The sequence below is a fragment of the Marmota marmota genome, unplaced genomic scaffold (assembly GCF_001458135.2).
Source record: "Marmota marmota marmota unplaced genomic scaffold, marMar, whole genome shotgun sequence".
NCBI classification, from domain to species: Eukaryota; Metazoa; Chordata; class Mammalia; order Rodentia; family Sciuridae; genus Marmota; species Marmota marmota.
Window position 1 is genome coordinate 10,279,077 of NW_025999945.1, and position 17,979 is coordinate 10,297,055.

The 17,979-nt window shown below is 41.1% G+C and overlaps 1 protein-coding gene and 1 pseudogene across 5 annotated transcripts in view; one reads left to right on the plus strand and one right to left on the minus strand.

Annotated features, from left to right (window-relative positions):
* Plce1 (phospholipase C epsilon 1) overlaps positions 1-17,979 on the plus strand; it is a 371,015-nt gene that overhangs the window by 197,861 nt on the left and 155,175 nt on the right. For all 5 annotated transcript variants that reach the window (XM_048801772.1, XM_015500030.2, XM_048801774.1 and 2 more), the window contains one exon: positions 12,873-13,161. In XM_048801772.1, coding sequence (XP_048657729.1) covers positions 12,873-13,161 — 289 coding nt within the window. The remainder of the gene's footprint in view (positions 1-12,872; positions 13,162-17,979) is intronic.
* LOC125616441 lies at positions 11,185-12,186 on the minus strand (annotated as a pseudogene).

A 17,979-nucleotide genomic window follows, 5' to 3' on the forward strand; every position in this document is an offset into this window, starting at 1 on the left:
AACAGGATGAGATTCAAAAGAGAGCACAATGGACTGTCTGCAAGTGAGGAGGGTCAAGAAATTTTGAAGTGAAGAAACCATGGGGACCAAGAGGAATCTGGAGAAAACCGCCTGGAGCAACCAACAGAGACAGAGGGGCCAGAGAAATGAGAGAGGACGAGAGGGAGGATCTGAAATTTAACTCTCATATTAGCCAAGAAGATGAATGAACTCCCGCTTACTGAATGCCTCATGCATGCCAAGTGCTGTGCATTGGTAGAGAGTGTGCCCACAGGCTCACAATCGAATCCCAGAATTTTCTGTTTGACTCTGTAACTGAAAATGCCCAGACATCTCCGCATGAGTTCACTGGGAGAAGGCTGACTGCCACACTCCTAACCCCTGCCCCAGCCCAGGAGAGCAGAGCCTGGCCAGCTGCAGAGGCCAGTCCTGGCAGCTCCACAAAGGGACCTCAGTGGGTAAACAGAAGCACACTTATCTCTGAGTACAGGAGTTTTTACCACCTCTGGAATGTTAGTGAATAACCAGGAGGGGGCAGAGGGTGGCTTTTAGGGTTGGTAGGTCATCTCAGGTCCTGAAAGCCAGCCTGCAGGACCTTGGATCTCTAAAGATTCCAGGCATCAATGCTGTTATCACCAGTGGTTACAGAGGATTGGTGAAACTGAAGACAAAAGACTTGCGGCTATCTTCTCTCTTTGAGTCCTTATCCAGTGATAATATCTCTATTGTCCATCTCTGGTTGTCAGAGCAGTAGGAGATCAGCCTCAGCCTCGGGCTATCTTCAAGCAGACAAGAGGTTAAAAGTCCATGAAGGACCAACATAGCATGATAGTGGCATAAAGCCAACACATACAATGGAACAGGATAAAAACCCTAGAAACCAATCCATGCATCTACAGCCAACTGATACTCTACAAAACTGCCAAAGACATACATTGAAGAAGCGGCAGCCTCTTCAATAAATGATGCTAATTAGACAGGATGCAGAAGAACGGAATTCCATTCCTCACCCTACCATGTACAGAAACCAACTTGACATGGATTGAAGACCATCCTGATGTAAATGTGAGGCCTGAAACTATATTACAAAAAGTAGGAGAAACACTTTGAAACATCAGGTATAGGAAGTGATCTTTTGGATAAGAAAGCACAAGTAACAAAAGCAAAAGTAGACAAATGGGATTACAGAAGCATCTGTACAGCAAATGAAACAATTAACAGAGGGATGAGAAAACCTGCAGGCTGGAGAAAAAACTGACAAAGGATTTCTGTCCAGAATAAAATGAACTTGAGAAACTCAATAGCAAAAAAAAAAAAAAAAATCATCATCATCATCTAATTTTAAAATGGGAAAATAATCTGAATAGACATTTCTCAGAAGAACACATACAATGGCCCATAAGTTTGTGAAAAATATTCAACATCACTAACCATCAGGAAAATGCAAATCAAAACCACAGTGGGATATCACTTAACTCTAGTCAGAATAACTATTATCAAAAAAGCAAAAAAACAAACACTGTTGAGGATATAGAAAAAAAGGAACCCTAAAACACTATTGTAAATTAGTAGTCATTGTGTGAAACAGTTTGGTGGTTCTTCAAAAGACTGAAAATAGATCTTTGTTACATCATTACGGAGATGACTGCACTCTCATGTTAATGGCAACATTATTCAGAACAGACCAAAAAAATGGAACTGACAAAAATGTCCATTGAGTGAGGAAATGTGGTTTAGATACACAATAAAATGTTACTCAGGCATAAAGAAGAATAAAATCCTGTCATTTGTAGCAACATGAATAGAACTGAAGGATATCGTGTTAAATGAAATAAGCCAGATGCAAAAATACAATCTCACCTATTCTTTCTCAATATGTGGAAGCTAAAAAAAGTTGATCTGAAAGTAAATGAGAATGGACTGTGATTACTAGAGGCCAGGAATGGTAGAGGGAGGAGTAATAAAGGGAGGCTGGAGAGCAAGTACCACAATGCGTTAGATAGGAGACAAAGGTTCTAGTGTGCTATAGCACAGGAGGGTGAAGTCACAATAACCGGTTGTATATTTCATGATGAGCTAGAAGGGAGGGGCTCAAGGTCTCCAAACAAAGAAATGGTTAGGAGACAGAAATGCTCATGACCTTTTATTTGATCATTACTCATTATATACAAGTGTTGAAATTCCACATTGTATCCCACAAATGCGTACAATTATACGTTTAAAAAGAACAAAGAATCGTAAAACAAATATCACAGTTTAAAAAAAAAAAGAAGCAGCAGCCCAGGAATGAAATGTTGTGTTGATTCAGAAGCAATGACCCAAGCAGGAGACCCTCAGAGCTCTGAAGAAAGACAACACTAGTCCTTTCCATCAGGTAGAGGGAGGGAGCTTAGAAATTGGGATGAGGTGAGCAGAGATTCAGGTTACCAAGGAGAGGGGCACAGGAAGCAAACAGCCTGGTGGATTGTCCTGGTCCCCTCCACTTTGTGCACACAAGCAGTCCAGAGAGGCAGGATGTCAGGAATTTTCTGCCCTCACAACTCCCCATGTGCACAGCTTAGCAAGCACACTGCCATGCAGCCTCTGAGCCAGGGATTGTAGGCTACAGGATTTGTGAAAGTTTGTTTTGTCTTGCAGGGGCTTTGTCCCCATGTGATTCATTAGTTGACCCATTGCTCCTTAGAGCTGCAAGGAGCCTGGTAGTTCAGGCCATTAAGTCCCTTCTGTGGACCTAATTCACGGCCTGACATCACAAGCCTAACAGCATAATCCATTTGTCCTGATTTGATTTTTTCCTTTCCAAGAGGCTTCCTTGGCAGTCAGGTTTTCTCATTACAACATGATTCATCTGTATGGTAATTCCCATTAGAATTAGTATCTCAGACGTGATTCATCTCGGCAGATATTAAGCTGGAAGCATCTCTTAGAGAAAGGCCTGTTACATTCACAACCAGGGAAACGTCTGTGAGGTGCCCCTTCCTTCAAGTAGCATTTGTTAGTTCTGCCCTGTGCTAGATTCTGAGCTAGGAGTTTGGACATGAACATGCCCTTGCCATTGCTCTTGGTAGCTCCCTTTCTAGAAGAGAGACGACATGGACACAAGTGCCTGTGTATCATCTGAGAAGTACAGAAATAAAAAGGTAACATTTTTCTCCTTAAAGCCCAAGGTTGTGGTTCTCAGATGTCAGCAGGAGTTCATATCAGCTGGAGGGCTGGTGAAATACAAATTGCTGGGGTAGGGTTCCAGAATTTTTGATTCAGGAGATCTGGGATAGGGCCCCCCAAACTTGCATTTCTTAAAAAGTTCCTGGGTGATGCTGCTGCTCTGGTGATGCCCCTCCCTTTGAGAAGCACAGCTCTAAGCCTCCAGTAATTTCTCTTGGGCACCCATCCTTCACTGACTGCAGTGTGCTAATCAGTGTGCTCTGTGCTGAGGACAAGTGTTGAATAAAGACATGGCCCCCACTCTTGTGGGCCTTCATAGCCCAGAAGAGGAGTAGTCAGTGATGGCCATATTTCACAGGAAATACCACTGTGGAGTTTTGCAGAGGGTACACAGAAAAGATCATGATTATTTCTTGTTGGAGCCCAGGGAAACCCATATGGAGGAAGCAAAATTTTAATGAAAATGTAAAATGTGGACTGGGAAAAGTCATGTGGAAAGGCATTTATAACTGTGAAATTCCCAGATGATCCATCAGCTGTCCTGGGACACCCTCTCACATTTCTTCTTAGATGTTTTTTGCAGTATCAAAGATTCAGTGCCAGCCAAATCTTTACAAGGTGGCACCCACCTGTATGTAATCCTAGCTACTTTCGAGGCTAAGGCAAGAGGACCACAAGTTCAAGGCCAGCCTCAGCAATTTATCAAGACCCTGTCTCAAAATAAAAATTAAAAGGGGATGTAGCTCAGTGGCCCCTGGGTTCAACCCCCAGTATCAAAAAAAAAAAAAAAAAAAAGAGAGAGAGAGAGAGAGAGAAAACAGACTCGGGTTACTTCCTGTAGAAGCCAGTGGTCTAGCTCTGGTTAATTGGCCTGGTCCTAGCAAAGCCTTTATTTTTGGCTCTTTGGAGTTCTGTTTGGTCAGTGTCTCCTGCATGGTCTGAATACTCTCAGTAGAATGGAATTCTCTGCACAGGCACTGGAATGGAATGTGGAATCAAGAGCAGAGGAAATACAGCCTCAGCCAAAACCCTGCTCCCCATCCCTGCCACTGGGTCTCTAGGCCGCCACAGCTGCCACTTCTCCAACAGCCCCACTGTTTTTCTTGACTCTTAGGAAAGTTGATGGTTCTTAGGTCGTTGCCTTTGTTTATACACAGATACCCATCAGACATCAAGCTTCTAGCAACTCCAACCTTCTAGAACACTACTTCCAGATTCTAGAAGTTAGGGGAGGGGTATATGAGACCACTAAAGGGGGTTCCAAATCATGATACACAGATCTCACACTTCATGCCAGGAAGGGGGGGTGGCCTACCTGTCCACTCACAGTTAACACAGAGTTAAGTAAACATGATTATTAGTTTGTTTGTTTGTTTGTTTTCCCTAGCATGAGGCCCTTTAAAAACACATTATGGAGAAGGTAAGGGCGCCATTAGAAGTAGATTTGTGAGAAGTGACAGCTGATATTGAAGAACACTGGTAAGAGGGAGGGAAACAGGAGAACCTAACTGTATTAGAGAATAATGGTGATCAAATGTTCATCAATATCAGGGTTAATTAATACTTAAGAAGGCGAGGAAGTGTAGAGAATAGAGCCATCACTAAGAATCTTAGAGAGAATGTTTGCCGGCCCCTTCATGTCAAAGATAAGAACACTGGGACAGGCATGGGAGTGTGAGGAAGAGGAAGGGTTTCTACCCTTTGCCCAACATCACATAGTTATTAACAACTGTGGTTCTTGCCAGGGCAGAGTCTGCTTCTTCTTCTTCTTTTAAATCATTTTTTTTCATGCATCAATCACAGTCTTTGTAACTGCAACTTAGTATTTGTTGAATTAAACTGGTATAGGAGAGTCTATCCATGAATCTGTATCCTGGATTCCTTTTTTTTTTTTTTTTAAAGCCCATGATCCTTCCAAGTTACCACTTTCATGAAAAATTAGGGTGAATAATACATCAGATTAAGTACTCTTGATTCTAAGCCAATCAACAAATAATAATAGAAGCGTGTTAAACCATCAGTGAATTTCTCAGAACTGGCCCATGTGATTAGTAACAATTAGAGCCTGCTTTGGCTATAGATGTTCTGGATACTTTGCAAAGATTTGATGCATTTCCTGTGATTTCTACATCTGATGTTCAGCAAATATAGGTAACATTGTATTCTGGTGTAGATTAACCCAAATGGATTCATCGCCAAAATACTGGAAGATTCTAGCCAAGTTTTTGTTCAAGACATAGAATAGAAACTCATTCAATTAAAAAATAGTTCTTGAGAAGTTATAATGCCTGCTACTGTTCTAGACACTGGAGATACAGCAATGAAAAATGGAAAATTCCTCATGAAACTGATTTTTCTACTGGGAGGAGATAGACAATAAGCAGACAGACACAGAGAGATGGAGGGATTCTTAGTACAATTACCCCTCTCTTGAAAGTGCTTCTTTTACATCTATAGTAGATTCCCTGGTGGTTCCACTTGGTAGTTACCAGCACTGGCTTAGAATTGTAGAGTCTTGATACTAAGTCCTAGTTCCTTATTTTTAGATGCTGGTAATATAGTAAAACCTCTTCACAGCACTGCTCCGAGGTGACGAATCATGCCTCAACACTCAATGCCTACTCCACTTTAAACACTCCATGAACGTTGCAATTATTGCAATTATGGAGTCAATTTACCCCTAATAACAAGCCTTTTTTCTGTCAAAAGATTTCAGAAGATACCACCAGATCTAGAAATATCATAATCTTCCTCAACTCTGATCCCAGAAAGTCAGCTTTTGAAATAGAGCAAGTAAAATATGGATTCCCCTCGACTGTACCTTCAGTTAGCAAGTGAAGGCAGAACCCTTTCTGGCTGCATAGAGAAGGGAGGTTCCTTCTGGGTAAGGGCTACAGGGTCTGCCTGCTTCATGCCTTTCAGGGAGCTCAAGGTTTTGCTTTGTCTCTCAACTCCCCCAGCTCTCCTCAGCCAAGGGGTCTGAATTCCATGTCCCAGCCCTGGTTTCTGCCAGGCAGCCCTCTTTTTTGAGTCACAAGGAACTTCACATGTTGCTCAAGTGTCTCTGCTAGCGTTGTATCTGCATTGTTTGCTTTTCAGTAAGTAACTCCATAATATTGAGGTCGTTTTGCTCAAACCACTCCACGTGTCATCCCACGGCACCTGCCATGATGTGAGAAATGTGAGTCCATGAAGAGGATCCATTCACAGCTCCCAGTGCTTGTTAAGCCTAGGAGCCCTGTGAGGCCAATGTCATTGGTACAACATTGATCTTGCTACACACATTTTAAGTCTCAGAACTTAACAGTGAGCAAGTCTAGCTTCCTTGATTCCTTTTCTTTCTTCAGTTCCAACAACTTTAGCAGGTCTTATAGTCTATGTCCAAAATATTCTTTTGATTATATTTAATAGTCTGTTTTTTTTCAGTGCTGGGGATAGAACCCAGGACCTCACACATGCCTATTAGGCAAGTGTTCTACACCCTCAGCCCCTAGTGTGCATTTTTTTCTTTTTAAATATTTTTTTAGTTGTAGGTAGACACAATGCCTTTATTTTTATTTATTTATTTCTTTTTATGTGGTGCTGAGGATAGAACTCAGTGCCTCACCCACGCTAGGTGAGCAGTCTACCACTGAGACACAACCCCAGCTCCTAATGTGCAATTTTTAATTATCTTTTTTTGTCTACCTGTTTACTGCCTGTCTTCCCCACTAAAATGAAGCTTTTCTTACTCACTGTTGGATCTCCAGCAACTGGGCTTGGCACAATGTTTGTGCTTAGTAAATATAATTGAATTTTTGAGTAAATGAATGGACACGTAGCTGTTTAACAAGCTTGGTTGCCATGTTGTGATATGTTTATTTTAGCTCAAAAATTATATTGGCCCATATAGGGCAGTAGTCTGTCTTTTTTTCAGCACCTTCTATTACCACATTAATCAAGTGAGATAAAGTTTATATATTTTTTCACTTTGTAATTTAAAACTATAAATCTCCATATAAAGGAAATATATTTGGCCATTCATTAGTCATAACTTGACTATTTCCAAAAGTAATTTAGGGAGACCATGAAAGGAATGATCATGAATCAAAACAATAACAAAAGTAGTGTAAATAGCACCTAAACCCCTTGCCAAATAACAATGTGATCTTGAATCCCACTGGTAAGCAGTGAATGTGTCCGTGTGTAGTGCAGTGGGTGACGCTGGAGAAACATGGGTTTTAATCTTGGCTTATCCTTTGCATGTGTGTGTTTGTGTTTGTGTGATAGAAAGAGAAGGAATTGGGTTACTATCAGGTTTTTGACATTGAACTCAGTTGCACAAGTAGGCAAGTGTTTTACCACTGACCTATATCCCCAGCTCTTATCTTAGCCTCTTACTAGCTGTGTAAGGTTGACTATATTTCTCTACTTCTCTAAGATAATTTTCCCCAACTACAAAATGAAATTGACCTCATTTGGTTAGTGTGTGGAGTCAGTTTTTATGTAATTAAAGTACTCGTTGTGCTCAACACATCCTCATTTCGTCAATCATTGTGAATTTTCACCACAATCGTTTATTTAGCGATGGTTTTTTGAGTTGACTAGGTGGTTCTCCTTGTCTGAATCAACTGATCTCTGCTGGGCTTTCTTACACATCTGCGGTGGTGGTTGGACTGGCAGTTGGAGGATCTCAAAGCTAGGGTGGCATCACTGTGTGGATGGCTGTTGGCAGGCTACCAGCCAAGGTGACAGGAATGATTGGGCCATGATCTCTCATCCTCTAGCAAGCTAGCTCAGGCTTCTGAACATGCAAGTTGTTATATCATCCCCAAAACAACAAAAGAGAAGGAACTCCAGTGAACAGGTATTGCTCTGTTTGTGGCCTTTTCTATATTCCCCTTGGTTAAGAAAATCACAAGGGCAGCCAGAGTCAGTATGGGAAATAATGAATGACGGTTTTTCGAGCCTACCACAATCATCACTGTCTCCATCATTGTAAGAACTAATATTTGTTGAGTATTCACTAAGTGCCAGATATTGTTCTAATCCCATTATCTTTATCAAAGCTTGTAACTCTAGTCACAACATTATGAGGCAGATACATTTATGTCCCCCATATTAGAGGAAAGGAAATCGAGGCACAGAATGACAAAGCAACCTCTCTAAGTAAGGTCACACAGCCAGGAGGTAGGGAGCCAGGACTCAAAGTAGTGCTCCAGAGCCACCGTAGTGATGACGGTTCTATACTGCCTTCTCTTCCCACTCCTGTGGGGGTGAGGGGTTTCCATGATTTCTTCTTTTATAAAAGCGAGTGATCAGATAAGAGATACTAACCAGATTTTGACATGGTCTCTGAGTAATACTGCATCTAGCACTACTCAGCATTTTCCCAACTAGCACCTTGAATTCTGATCATCCAGAATTGGATGGCCAGAACATATTCGCACAGAGCTTGGAAGAGACCTGTGAGCTCTTTCTGGTTCCTTAAGGTGGGGTGTTAGCCAAGGTGGTAGCAGCTCAGACCACTGTTCTTAGAGCCCTTCATCTTCTATTTCTTCAGACAAGTCCGAGGGCCTAGAAACAAGTGGCTGGTGGCAATGAGGAATGATAACTTAATATAAACAGTGTTAATATATTTATTAGTCATTTCTTGGAGGTAAGTTGCAACATTTTTTGAGAGCAGAGATTATGGTTTTCTTGCTATATGCTCAGTAATTATCACAGGCAAGAATACACAGAGAACACGTCAGAGGAGCTTAATGTAGTGTTTATCTACATTCATATCAAAATCTCATTAAGACAAAGGTCCCAAACAAATGTACCAATGGCAATCAGTTAGTGGCCAGATGTGATCAGGAAAGTGATGGGTACTGGCACCAACTGGTGAGTTCATGTTCCATCTTGCAGTGGAAAGCCTAGTTATTTGAGGCTGTGTAGGCATGCTCATTGCTACCGGACTGTTCCAGGCTTCAGGATGCTGTATGTAAACTTTCCTGATTTTAAAGCCCCGTGTGTCTGTTGAAACCAGTCCATTGGCTAAGTCTGGCTCATGGCCATCTATCTGTGACCTCCTACATTAAGCACCTGTTGGTACTTCTCCATTGCATTATTACTATCCTGAAGCCCTGAGGTGGAGGGTGAGACACAGAGTAAGGTGAAAATGGAGCTGTGAAATGAGAAGAAAGACATCAAGAAGGATTGAGACTTATCTATTTCTAGGATTCCCCAGAGGTCAAGGAAATGGAAATAAAAAATTCGATTAGAACAAATTATTTGATATAACCATTTATAGACTAAGTGTTCTAAATCCTTGGTTCAACGACTTGAGAAATATTCAAACACCCAGTAAAACAAAATAAAATATTTTTTTTTACTTAAAGCATTTCAATTATCTTTAACCTTCTGTTATGAAATATAAATCTACAAAAGGGAGAATATTTACTGATTTTCAAGCTTCTGTGATCAAGGAGTCCTTAGGTTATGCAATCCTTTATAAATCTAATATTTTGAGTAAAACATCTTAAAAAAAACTATATTAAAGGACTGAATGAGACATGGGGAATCTATGAAGGGTGATGTGGAGAGTGGAGTGCAGACAATTGCAGGCAGGGTTCAGTGGGCCAGCAGAGCAACTTGGCCAGTGAAGGATACAGGCAAACCATTAGAACCAGGAACCATCCCGCACGTTGGTTTTTGAACAAAGCCTCCTAGCATCATTCCTGTGGTGAAAATAACAACAAAAAGCACCAGGGATTGCCCAACTCTGATGGGTTAAGCTCTTTGCTTTAACAGTCCAGGCTCTATCTTATCACTTCCTCTGAGCTTTCTCATTGCCCTTATAACCTCCAATCACGTGCTGCTCTAAACACCTTGCTCTATGTGCTGTTCTAGGACACAATCTGCATTTTCCCGCCTCTTCACTGTTGCTTCCACTGTGAGTTACTTCCCCCACCTGCTCCAGTTTGGGCCACACTGCTTTCCAAGGCTCAAGTCAAACCCTGATTTCCCTGCTGAAGCCCTTAGCTATCAATCCTCACAGAGAGTTCTTTTCCCTAATGTCTAGAGAATTTACTTCTGACACACTCGCATGGACCTTAGTGTGTTGGGGATTGCCTTTATGATTTGGAGCTGAGTGAAAAAAATCACACCCTGATCCGTGTAGCTGTCTCCCCACATTGGCCTTCACAACACAGCCAGATAAGGCTAGGATGATGCTGTCCAGCAACACCATGAGAGCACAGGAATAACCCATCGCACTGAATTGCATAGACTCTGCTCTGTAGTTCTTTGAGGGTGGGAGAATATATTCTGTCCTTTGACTTACCCAATAGTAACAGGCACCACTTCTAGATACTAGGTCAAGCACGTCGTGTGTCAAGTAAATCTCACAGTGTCACTAAGGAGTCATATAATTACCCCCATTTTGCAGAGGAAGAAACTGTCTCAAAAGATTCAAGTCCATATGCTCATGTTTATGACTAGCTCTCTAGTGGGTCAAGGCAGAGCTAGGTACACAACCCCACATACCTGGCTCCAAAGATTGGGCTGTGTCCCAACACACCATCTTCATGGCCATACTGACCACTAGAAATTTAATGACAGAGAATTAAGTCTCTGAATTCACCATCTGCCTCCAAGTGGCCAGGGTATATCCACAGGCAGAGGAAATTAGAGTAGAAATCTGGTTAAAGTCACTGTGGTTTGAATTTTATGGAAGTTCTGGGTACAATGGAGAATCTCAAAAGGACCCAGCACAGTTCAATAGGGGACCTCTTGAGGGCCCCGGTCAAGGTGCAGTTTGGAGTGTGCAGCACCATGGGGTACATGAATGCCTGGAGGATATGTGAGGGTCTTCCCTTTCCTGGACACTGATGCCACCAAAGAAGGTGGCATTGCCACCCTATCATGAGCTCTTTGCTTTCTGTCTCCCTTATAAGACTGAAAGCTCTTTGAGTGGAGAAGCTGTCTAATTTACCCAGTCTCGAGGCAGTGACTGATATATAAATGCAAATAACTATCTGTTGGTTTGATGAATGATTGACAAGTCAACCAAGGCAAGTGCTCAAGGCAGCATGATGAAGACAACTCAGGGTAGTAAACCTTCTGTCGGAGTGTAGATTGCTCACCCAGTGCTACATTTCTCCCTGCTGTTCCATGCACTGTCTGGAAGACTCTGGCTCTCCAGAACACTTGACAAAACCCAAAACTTTCTTGCAACAATATCAAACCTCATAATATTCTGACCTTACCCTTTAAATTAGATTGTGAAATCCTGCAGCACCAAATCATGTGCCACTTTTTGCACCTACCCGCTGTCTTTTTTTTTTTTTTCTGATTATGTACCTATAGTTTCAGCTCCTTTGAAGGCTAAGAGGGGAGGATCACTTGAGCCCAAGAGTTTGACTCCAGCCTGGGTAACACAGCAAGACCCCATATCCCCAAAATTGGAAGAAGGTGCTAATTGGTGCTACTTGACACTTCTCGTTCTTTTTCTCTCTCGCTCTCACTTTCTTGCTCGCTCTCTCTTGAAATCCATTTTTATTTATTTTTCATTAGTTTAAATCATTGAGGGGTACAGCATCACATGGATTCTGCATCCATTGGCCTTAGCAGGAAGGTTGCTTTTGAACTTGCCCAAACCATGCCACTTTTCCCATGGATACAAGTTTACCTTTCACCAGATTCTTCTGGTTTTGTTTAGTTTACTGCCAGGAGTTACTGTGTAATTTTTTTTGCCTTCTACACAGTAGCACAACTCTTGCCTGAGTTGAATTCACTTTCATCTCTAGTATAAACACCTTGGACTTTAGGAAGAGCTTTGTACTCCCTTTGGTTCCAGAGACACTGATCATAGCCAGCAAAAGTGTCCTTGCACCACAGTCTTCCACGTGTTTGCCTTTTAGAAGTCCCGTTCCCAGCAGCCCTTCACAGGCTCCAAGATGACAGAAACAGAAATGCCTGCCCTGTGTCTCTCAACACAGTGCCTTGTAGAGAGCTGTTCATCATGTTGAGCTATTACATTAGAATGGACCAGGGCATGATGGGGAATCTGTCCCAATAGTATAGTCCTCTTGAGATCATTCTTGGAGAGTTCAAGTGATCAAGAGAGATAAAATCATGATAGTGACAGAGACAGGGCAGAAAGAGTGGGCAGGAGCTGTCAACTCTTTGGATGTGGGAGGTAAGGGAGGAGGAAGGGAAAAAAAAAGATTCAAAGAGTGTCCTCAGCTGATAAAGGATGATTATGCCTGAGAGTGAAATAGAGAGGTTCTTTTTCCCCCTGACTATCTTGTCCTCACTTCAATTTGAGCATGGAGCAAAGATTCCCCATGAATGTTTTGTGGAGGCAGATAGGCATGAGACAGTCATGCAGGATAGTCGGCAAGGACAAGAAGGTTTGCCCTGTCTCTTTGCAGAAGAGCTTTGCTCTCCTGTGGAGGGGGAGAAAGTCGAGCTGAATGTATTTTTGGTTGGTACAACTTTAAGTGCTCTGTTTGATAGCAGGGTTGTTTGAATGGCCTATTTCATAACTACACATAGCTTTTCCAAATAGACGGTGTCTGTAGAATGTTCAGGTTAATGCATGAGTCCAGTGCCCAAGAGTGTTTGCACTTCCAGCGACTGGGCCTTCTTTCTTAATAAGTCATGCTGGCATTTTGTCAACAGGTTAATTTGCTTTTCTAAGAAACTAGATTAATACTTCCTGTGCTTTGTGCTATTCCCAGATCTACAATGCAGTGAGAAGAGGAGAAGAAACAGAAAATACAGTTGGATCTCTTCTCCATTTCTTACCAAAGCTTCCAGCCTCTGAAACAGTCCATGGAGGGATTAGCATTGGTCTGTGCTTAAAGCAATGTGTCCAAGACACCGTGTGTGAGTACCGTGCCACCCTCCAAAGGACTTCCATAGCTCAGTACATCACCGGTTCTCTCCTGGAGGCAACCACATCTTTAGGAGCAAGAAGTGGCCTTCTCAATACTTTTGGAGGAGCCACTGGACGAATGATGCTGAAAGGTAATGTCTGAAATTTTACTTTTAACTTTGCACCTTTCCTTCAGAGAAGAATCTTAGATAACCTTTAGGTAACTCTTTATGGAAAATTGAATTCACATATCAGCAACTCTAAGTTAACTGCTTTGAAAGAATACAAAAGAGTATTCCCTTATTAAAATCCTGTAAAGTATAAACCTTCTAGTAGTAAGCCTTAAGATTTTTAAATTCCAAGCTGGGGATGTAGCTCAGTTGTTAGAGTGCTTGCCTGGCATGCACAAGGCTCTGGGTTCAGTCCCCAGCACCACACACACACACACACACACATACACACTCATACACACACACACATAAATAAATAAATAAATAAAGATTTTCAAATTCCATTTTCTAAAGAAGTAAATGGTTAAAATGTTACCTTTAATTCAGGCAGTTGGTTTTTCTTAGTGGTAACACTTGACAGATATCAATTACTATGACAAGAGGAGAGTAAACAAATATGTTCATTGAAAACCAGCGGTGGCTGGACACAGAGTGAAGTACAGAGCTCCTTCATACACAGAATCGATAGGTTCCCGTTGATCAGAAAAGCCAAGGACCATCTTCCATGACTCCCACCTTAAAGGACAAGATAGGCAGGCAAAGTTCTGAAAGATGAGAGCTGATGGAAAATGTGGTCCCTCAGCATCTGAACCTTTCTGCTACTTCCCACGAGTGGCAGACAGGCAGGTCAGAAATGGCAGCACACCAAAGAACCCCAGAGACTTGCTCACTGCACAGCTGTCACAAGCCACTTGGCAGTCTTCCCTGGCAGGAAGTTACCAGCCAGACAGGGACCATGCAGAGCTGTGTTCCAATCCCTGGGGGCTGCCAAGTGCTCCATCTGATATCTGACCGTTTCTCTCTCTCAAGCAGAGTAGCTGTTGTTCCTCCACAGTGAACCTGAGACACCAGGCTAGCAGACCAGTGAGCTTGCTCCTTGATCCTCAGCCTCCCCCATGCCATCCCCACACACACCCTGGGTAGGTTTAAGAGGAATACCACCGCCCCTCTGTTGGGTGGCATGTTGATTTATTTTCTGGAATCACTTTAACTTCTGGGGATTGGTTTTAAATGATGAATGAAAAAACACACACACAATGTGAGAACATTAATCCAAGAGACTAATAGGGAGAAACTTGATTTCCTAGAAAGGGTGATTTGCTGGGAAGGGAAAAAAACAATTTCCCCCTCTCATAGACCTTATAGTTTCTAGGTGGTAAGCATGTTTTCCTATGCACAAGATCCAAGATTTCTCCACCCTGATGTGGACCCCAGAGAATAGCTGTTGTGCATTCTCTATGAGTACTGTTTCCAGGAAACTGAGCTGAGAAGAGCATATGGAATTGGCATTACCTTGGTGCATGTGACTATATGCTAGGACCTCACCAACCTGTGTTTTTTAGATACACACTCTGCCCAACAGAGTGCACGTGCTATGGGAGATCCTGTGGAAGTATTAAGTCGGTTGCTGGTCAGCGTATCTGTTGCCCTGATAGTAACTTGATCTTGATTTCTGTTTGCCCTTCCTGTTCAGTGTAGAACCTTGTAGATCAACATTCCCAGCACAGAGACTTTGGTAATGTGTGATCTTCCAATTGGCATTTTAAGACTGAGCTGGGCTTTTATCTTTTTCTTTCTTTCTTTCTTTTTCTTTTTTTAAAAATGTTCTGTTTTGCAGCTCTTTAATGGTTTCTGATACCTTCTGTAAGTAGCTCCTGTTGAATAACACAATTAACTGGTTGCCTTCTGCCCTGGTCTTATTTCTATAGTTTCTGGCCTGCTTTAATCCATTTTCAACTTCAGTCCCCTCCCCCAAGGGTTTTCAAAGTCTTTATGTGTCTTAATTAAACATGTTTCTTCAATATGCAGCAGGAAACAAAAAACAGGAACAAAAAAACCATGTGGGTTTCTCACCACACAAAAAAATGATAAGTATATGAGGAAAAGCATACATTAGTTATCTTGATTGATTGAGCCATTCCACAATGTAATATATGTCAAAACATCAGTTATACACAATAAACATACATAATTTTGTCAACTTCTGAAAATTAAAAATGTTTAAAATATCAGATGGATGGATCATCAAGTCACAGAATATTCACAGAATCTGTAGGATCAGCATTTTGGCTCATGGGTGTTGAGCTCTCTGATGACCAGATAGCCATATATTCCACCAGGGCATCTGGAGGTAGTGGTGGCTGCCATGGTTTTTGGCTATTTTTAATGGTTCAGTGTGTCCTGTGTCATAAATTTGGTCAACAACTTTGAGTTTTGAGTTGCTAGTGAAAATCCATGGGGAAGCATTTAATACAGTTTCCAGTTTATAACTGGGTTGTGTTTTAGAAATTCACTTCTCAGGAACTGGGTGGAACTTAGAACACATTCCTAGAGAAATAGCAGAGTTAAACATGATTCAGTTCTCAGACTCTAGTCCTTAAAAGCCTCTTTTATTTAAAACAGAGTTGAAATATACACCCTTCAGAATAAAGAAAATAATATTAGAAAAACATTATTATTGAGACACAGAGATTCAGCCTCCAAGAAAAAAGCAGTACAAGTGAATTAAAAGATGTGTCTTGTTGAGGAATAATTTTAATTAGGGCGAGTGAAGAGTTAACTTAAAACTTTCATGGAGACTTTGAAAAGAACTTTCAGCCATTTCTGAGATTTTAGATATTGGCAGCTGTAGTTCTTTGTTGTGGTTTATTACCCTTCAAAACTCAGACCTCTATGAAAGAATCAGATAATCATCCCGATAATGTTTTCCTTTCACAAAAAAATGGAATGCTCATAAATGGAATGAAGAAGGACAGAAGGAGATAGCCCAATTTAAAAAAAAAAATTCCCAGAAAGAAAGGGAAAAAAAGAAGATCAAAAGAATGACTTCTTCCATGGGAGAAATGATGTTTGAAGTCCATTAAGTGGAGTTAGGAAAGGTACGAAGAAAGGAGGGGGACAGAGACAAATGCTTATGATTCCCTTGCATGAGGTCCTTAGAGTAGTCAAAACCAGAGAGACGGAAGTAGAGTGGTGTTACCAGGCTGGGGTGAAGTGGGAATGGGAATTAGTGTGTAATGGGTATAGTTTTTTTTGTAAGGTGAAAGAGTATTATCTGGATGGTGGCATGACAGTGTGAGTTGTGCACTTAGAAATGTTAAGACGCTAAATTTAATTTGTGTGCATTTTACCACAATAAAAGATAACTCAATTAAGAAAAAGGAAGGGCAATGCTACGTACGTCTTTCATCCCAAGTCTACCATAGGGTTAAAAGGATCTGAGAACTTGTCCCCTGAAGGTGATTAGAATCACCAGTGGGGATTGCAGGACCCTGCAGATGAAAACAGGGGAAGAGGATGTACAGCCAGTCGATCATTGTCCCCAAGTCAGGAGCTAGTAATTGAAGGCTTGTTTGCCCAGAGTTCTGCTGCCAGATAGCTTTACCAGTCTATGGGATGGCACAGAAAGCTGACAGTCAGGACACAAACATGCCTGGTTTCCTGTCTTCTTGATCACTGAGGACGATGTCCATTAAGTTGAAAGTTTCCCAGATTGAGAGAAGCATTTCCTAATAGGAAGCATTGATCAGCCAGGGTGTACCCTTGATTATTATGGATGCTGTACCAAAATAGAAAAGTGAAAGTTTATACCATTCTGTCACGGACGTCCATTAGTTTGATACAGTTAAGCTCTTTCTATTTCCCTTCTCCTTTCTCCCCATTAAACTTGTTAGAATCTCAAGGCTAACACTGCACAGCAATGGCCGTCAAATGAATCATTGGCTTTGATAATCAAGAAAAAACAAGATCAAGTAAAAAGGGAGAGGAAAAAGGGATCAACCATAGTGAGATAGCACCCTGAAATAGCAAAATCAGAAAAATAATAAGAAAATTTTTCAAATAATGCAGCTAAATATTCTCAAATGTGTATATGGTACCAACAGTAGTGTAAACTTAGTGCATTAAACATAATTTTTCCTTCTCATAATTGTTGCTGAGTCCAGTTTGTAAATTAAGGAATTACATATAACCAGGACGAAGCTTAGCTAGTTTTCCATTTAAATTATGAGGTAGAAAAGTAATCTCCGCTGTTCATTTTTAACAAGTTTGATTGCATGCATGTATGTGTAGAAAAGTTATTGGTCATACATAAGCTAAAAAAATGGAACATTAATGTCAAAATAAAACATGTCTTAGAGATTTCATATTCTCATTTGAAAATAGGGAATATTTCGTTTCTGGTAGAAAAGTCTGATAAATTTTCAATTTATTTGTCTTTCACTGTAATAAGTATGTCCTATTTGTGTCTGTTTCTAAAACTAAGCACTTTGAATATAAAAACCAGAAATCATATTAGGAATACACATACTTACATTTGAAATGCATGACCATACCTCATAAATAATTTAGTTCAAAACAGCTGCCTTAGTTGACTTCCTCATAATCAAAACAATTACCCTTTACATGCCTACCAGGCAGGGAAGGCATGTGCATAGTTCTAATTCCAAGAGTTAAGTTTATTTAAAGACTATCCTGACTTATTAGTTTTGTCACATTGAGTTGTTTTTTTTTTTTTTTTTTTTTGCGGGGGGAGGTTAAAAGTATGCTTAAATGTGATATTGGGTGTGTTTGTGAACCAATTAATCATTGAAGAAATATTCACTAGCTGCCCTTTGTGGCCGAGTGCTTTGCCACCTATGGGAAGAACACTAACCATCACATCTGGAAATCTTCAACTTATAAAATAGTGTTTCTCATTCCAGAAAAAAATGTAATGTTAGGCTTCAAGTCTACTTAACC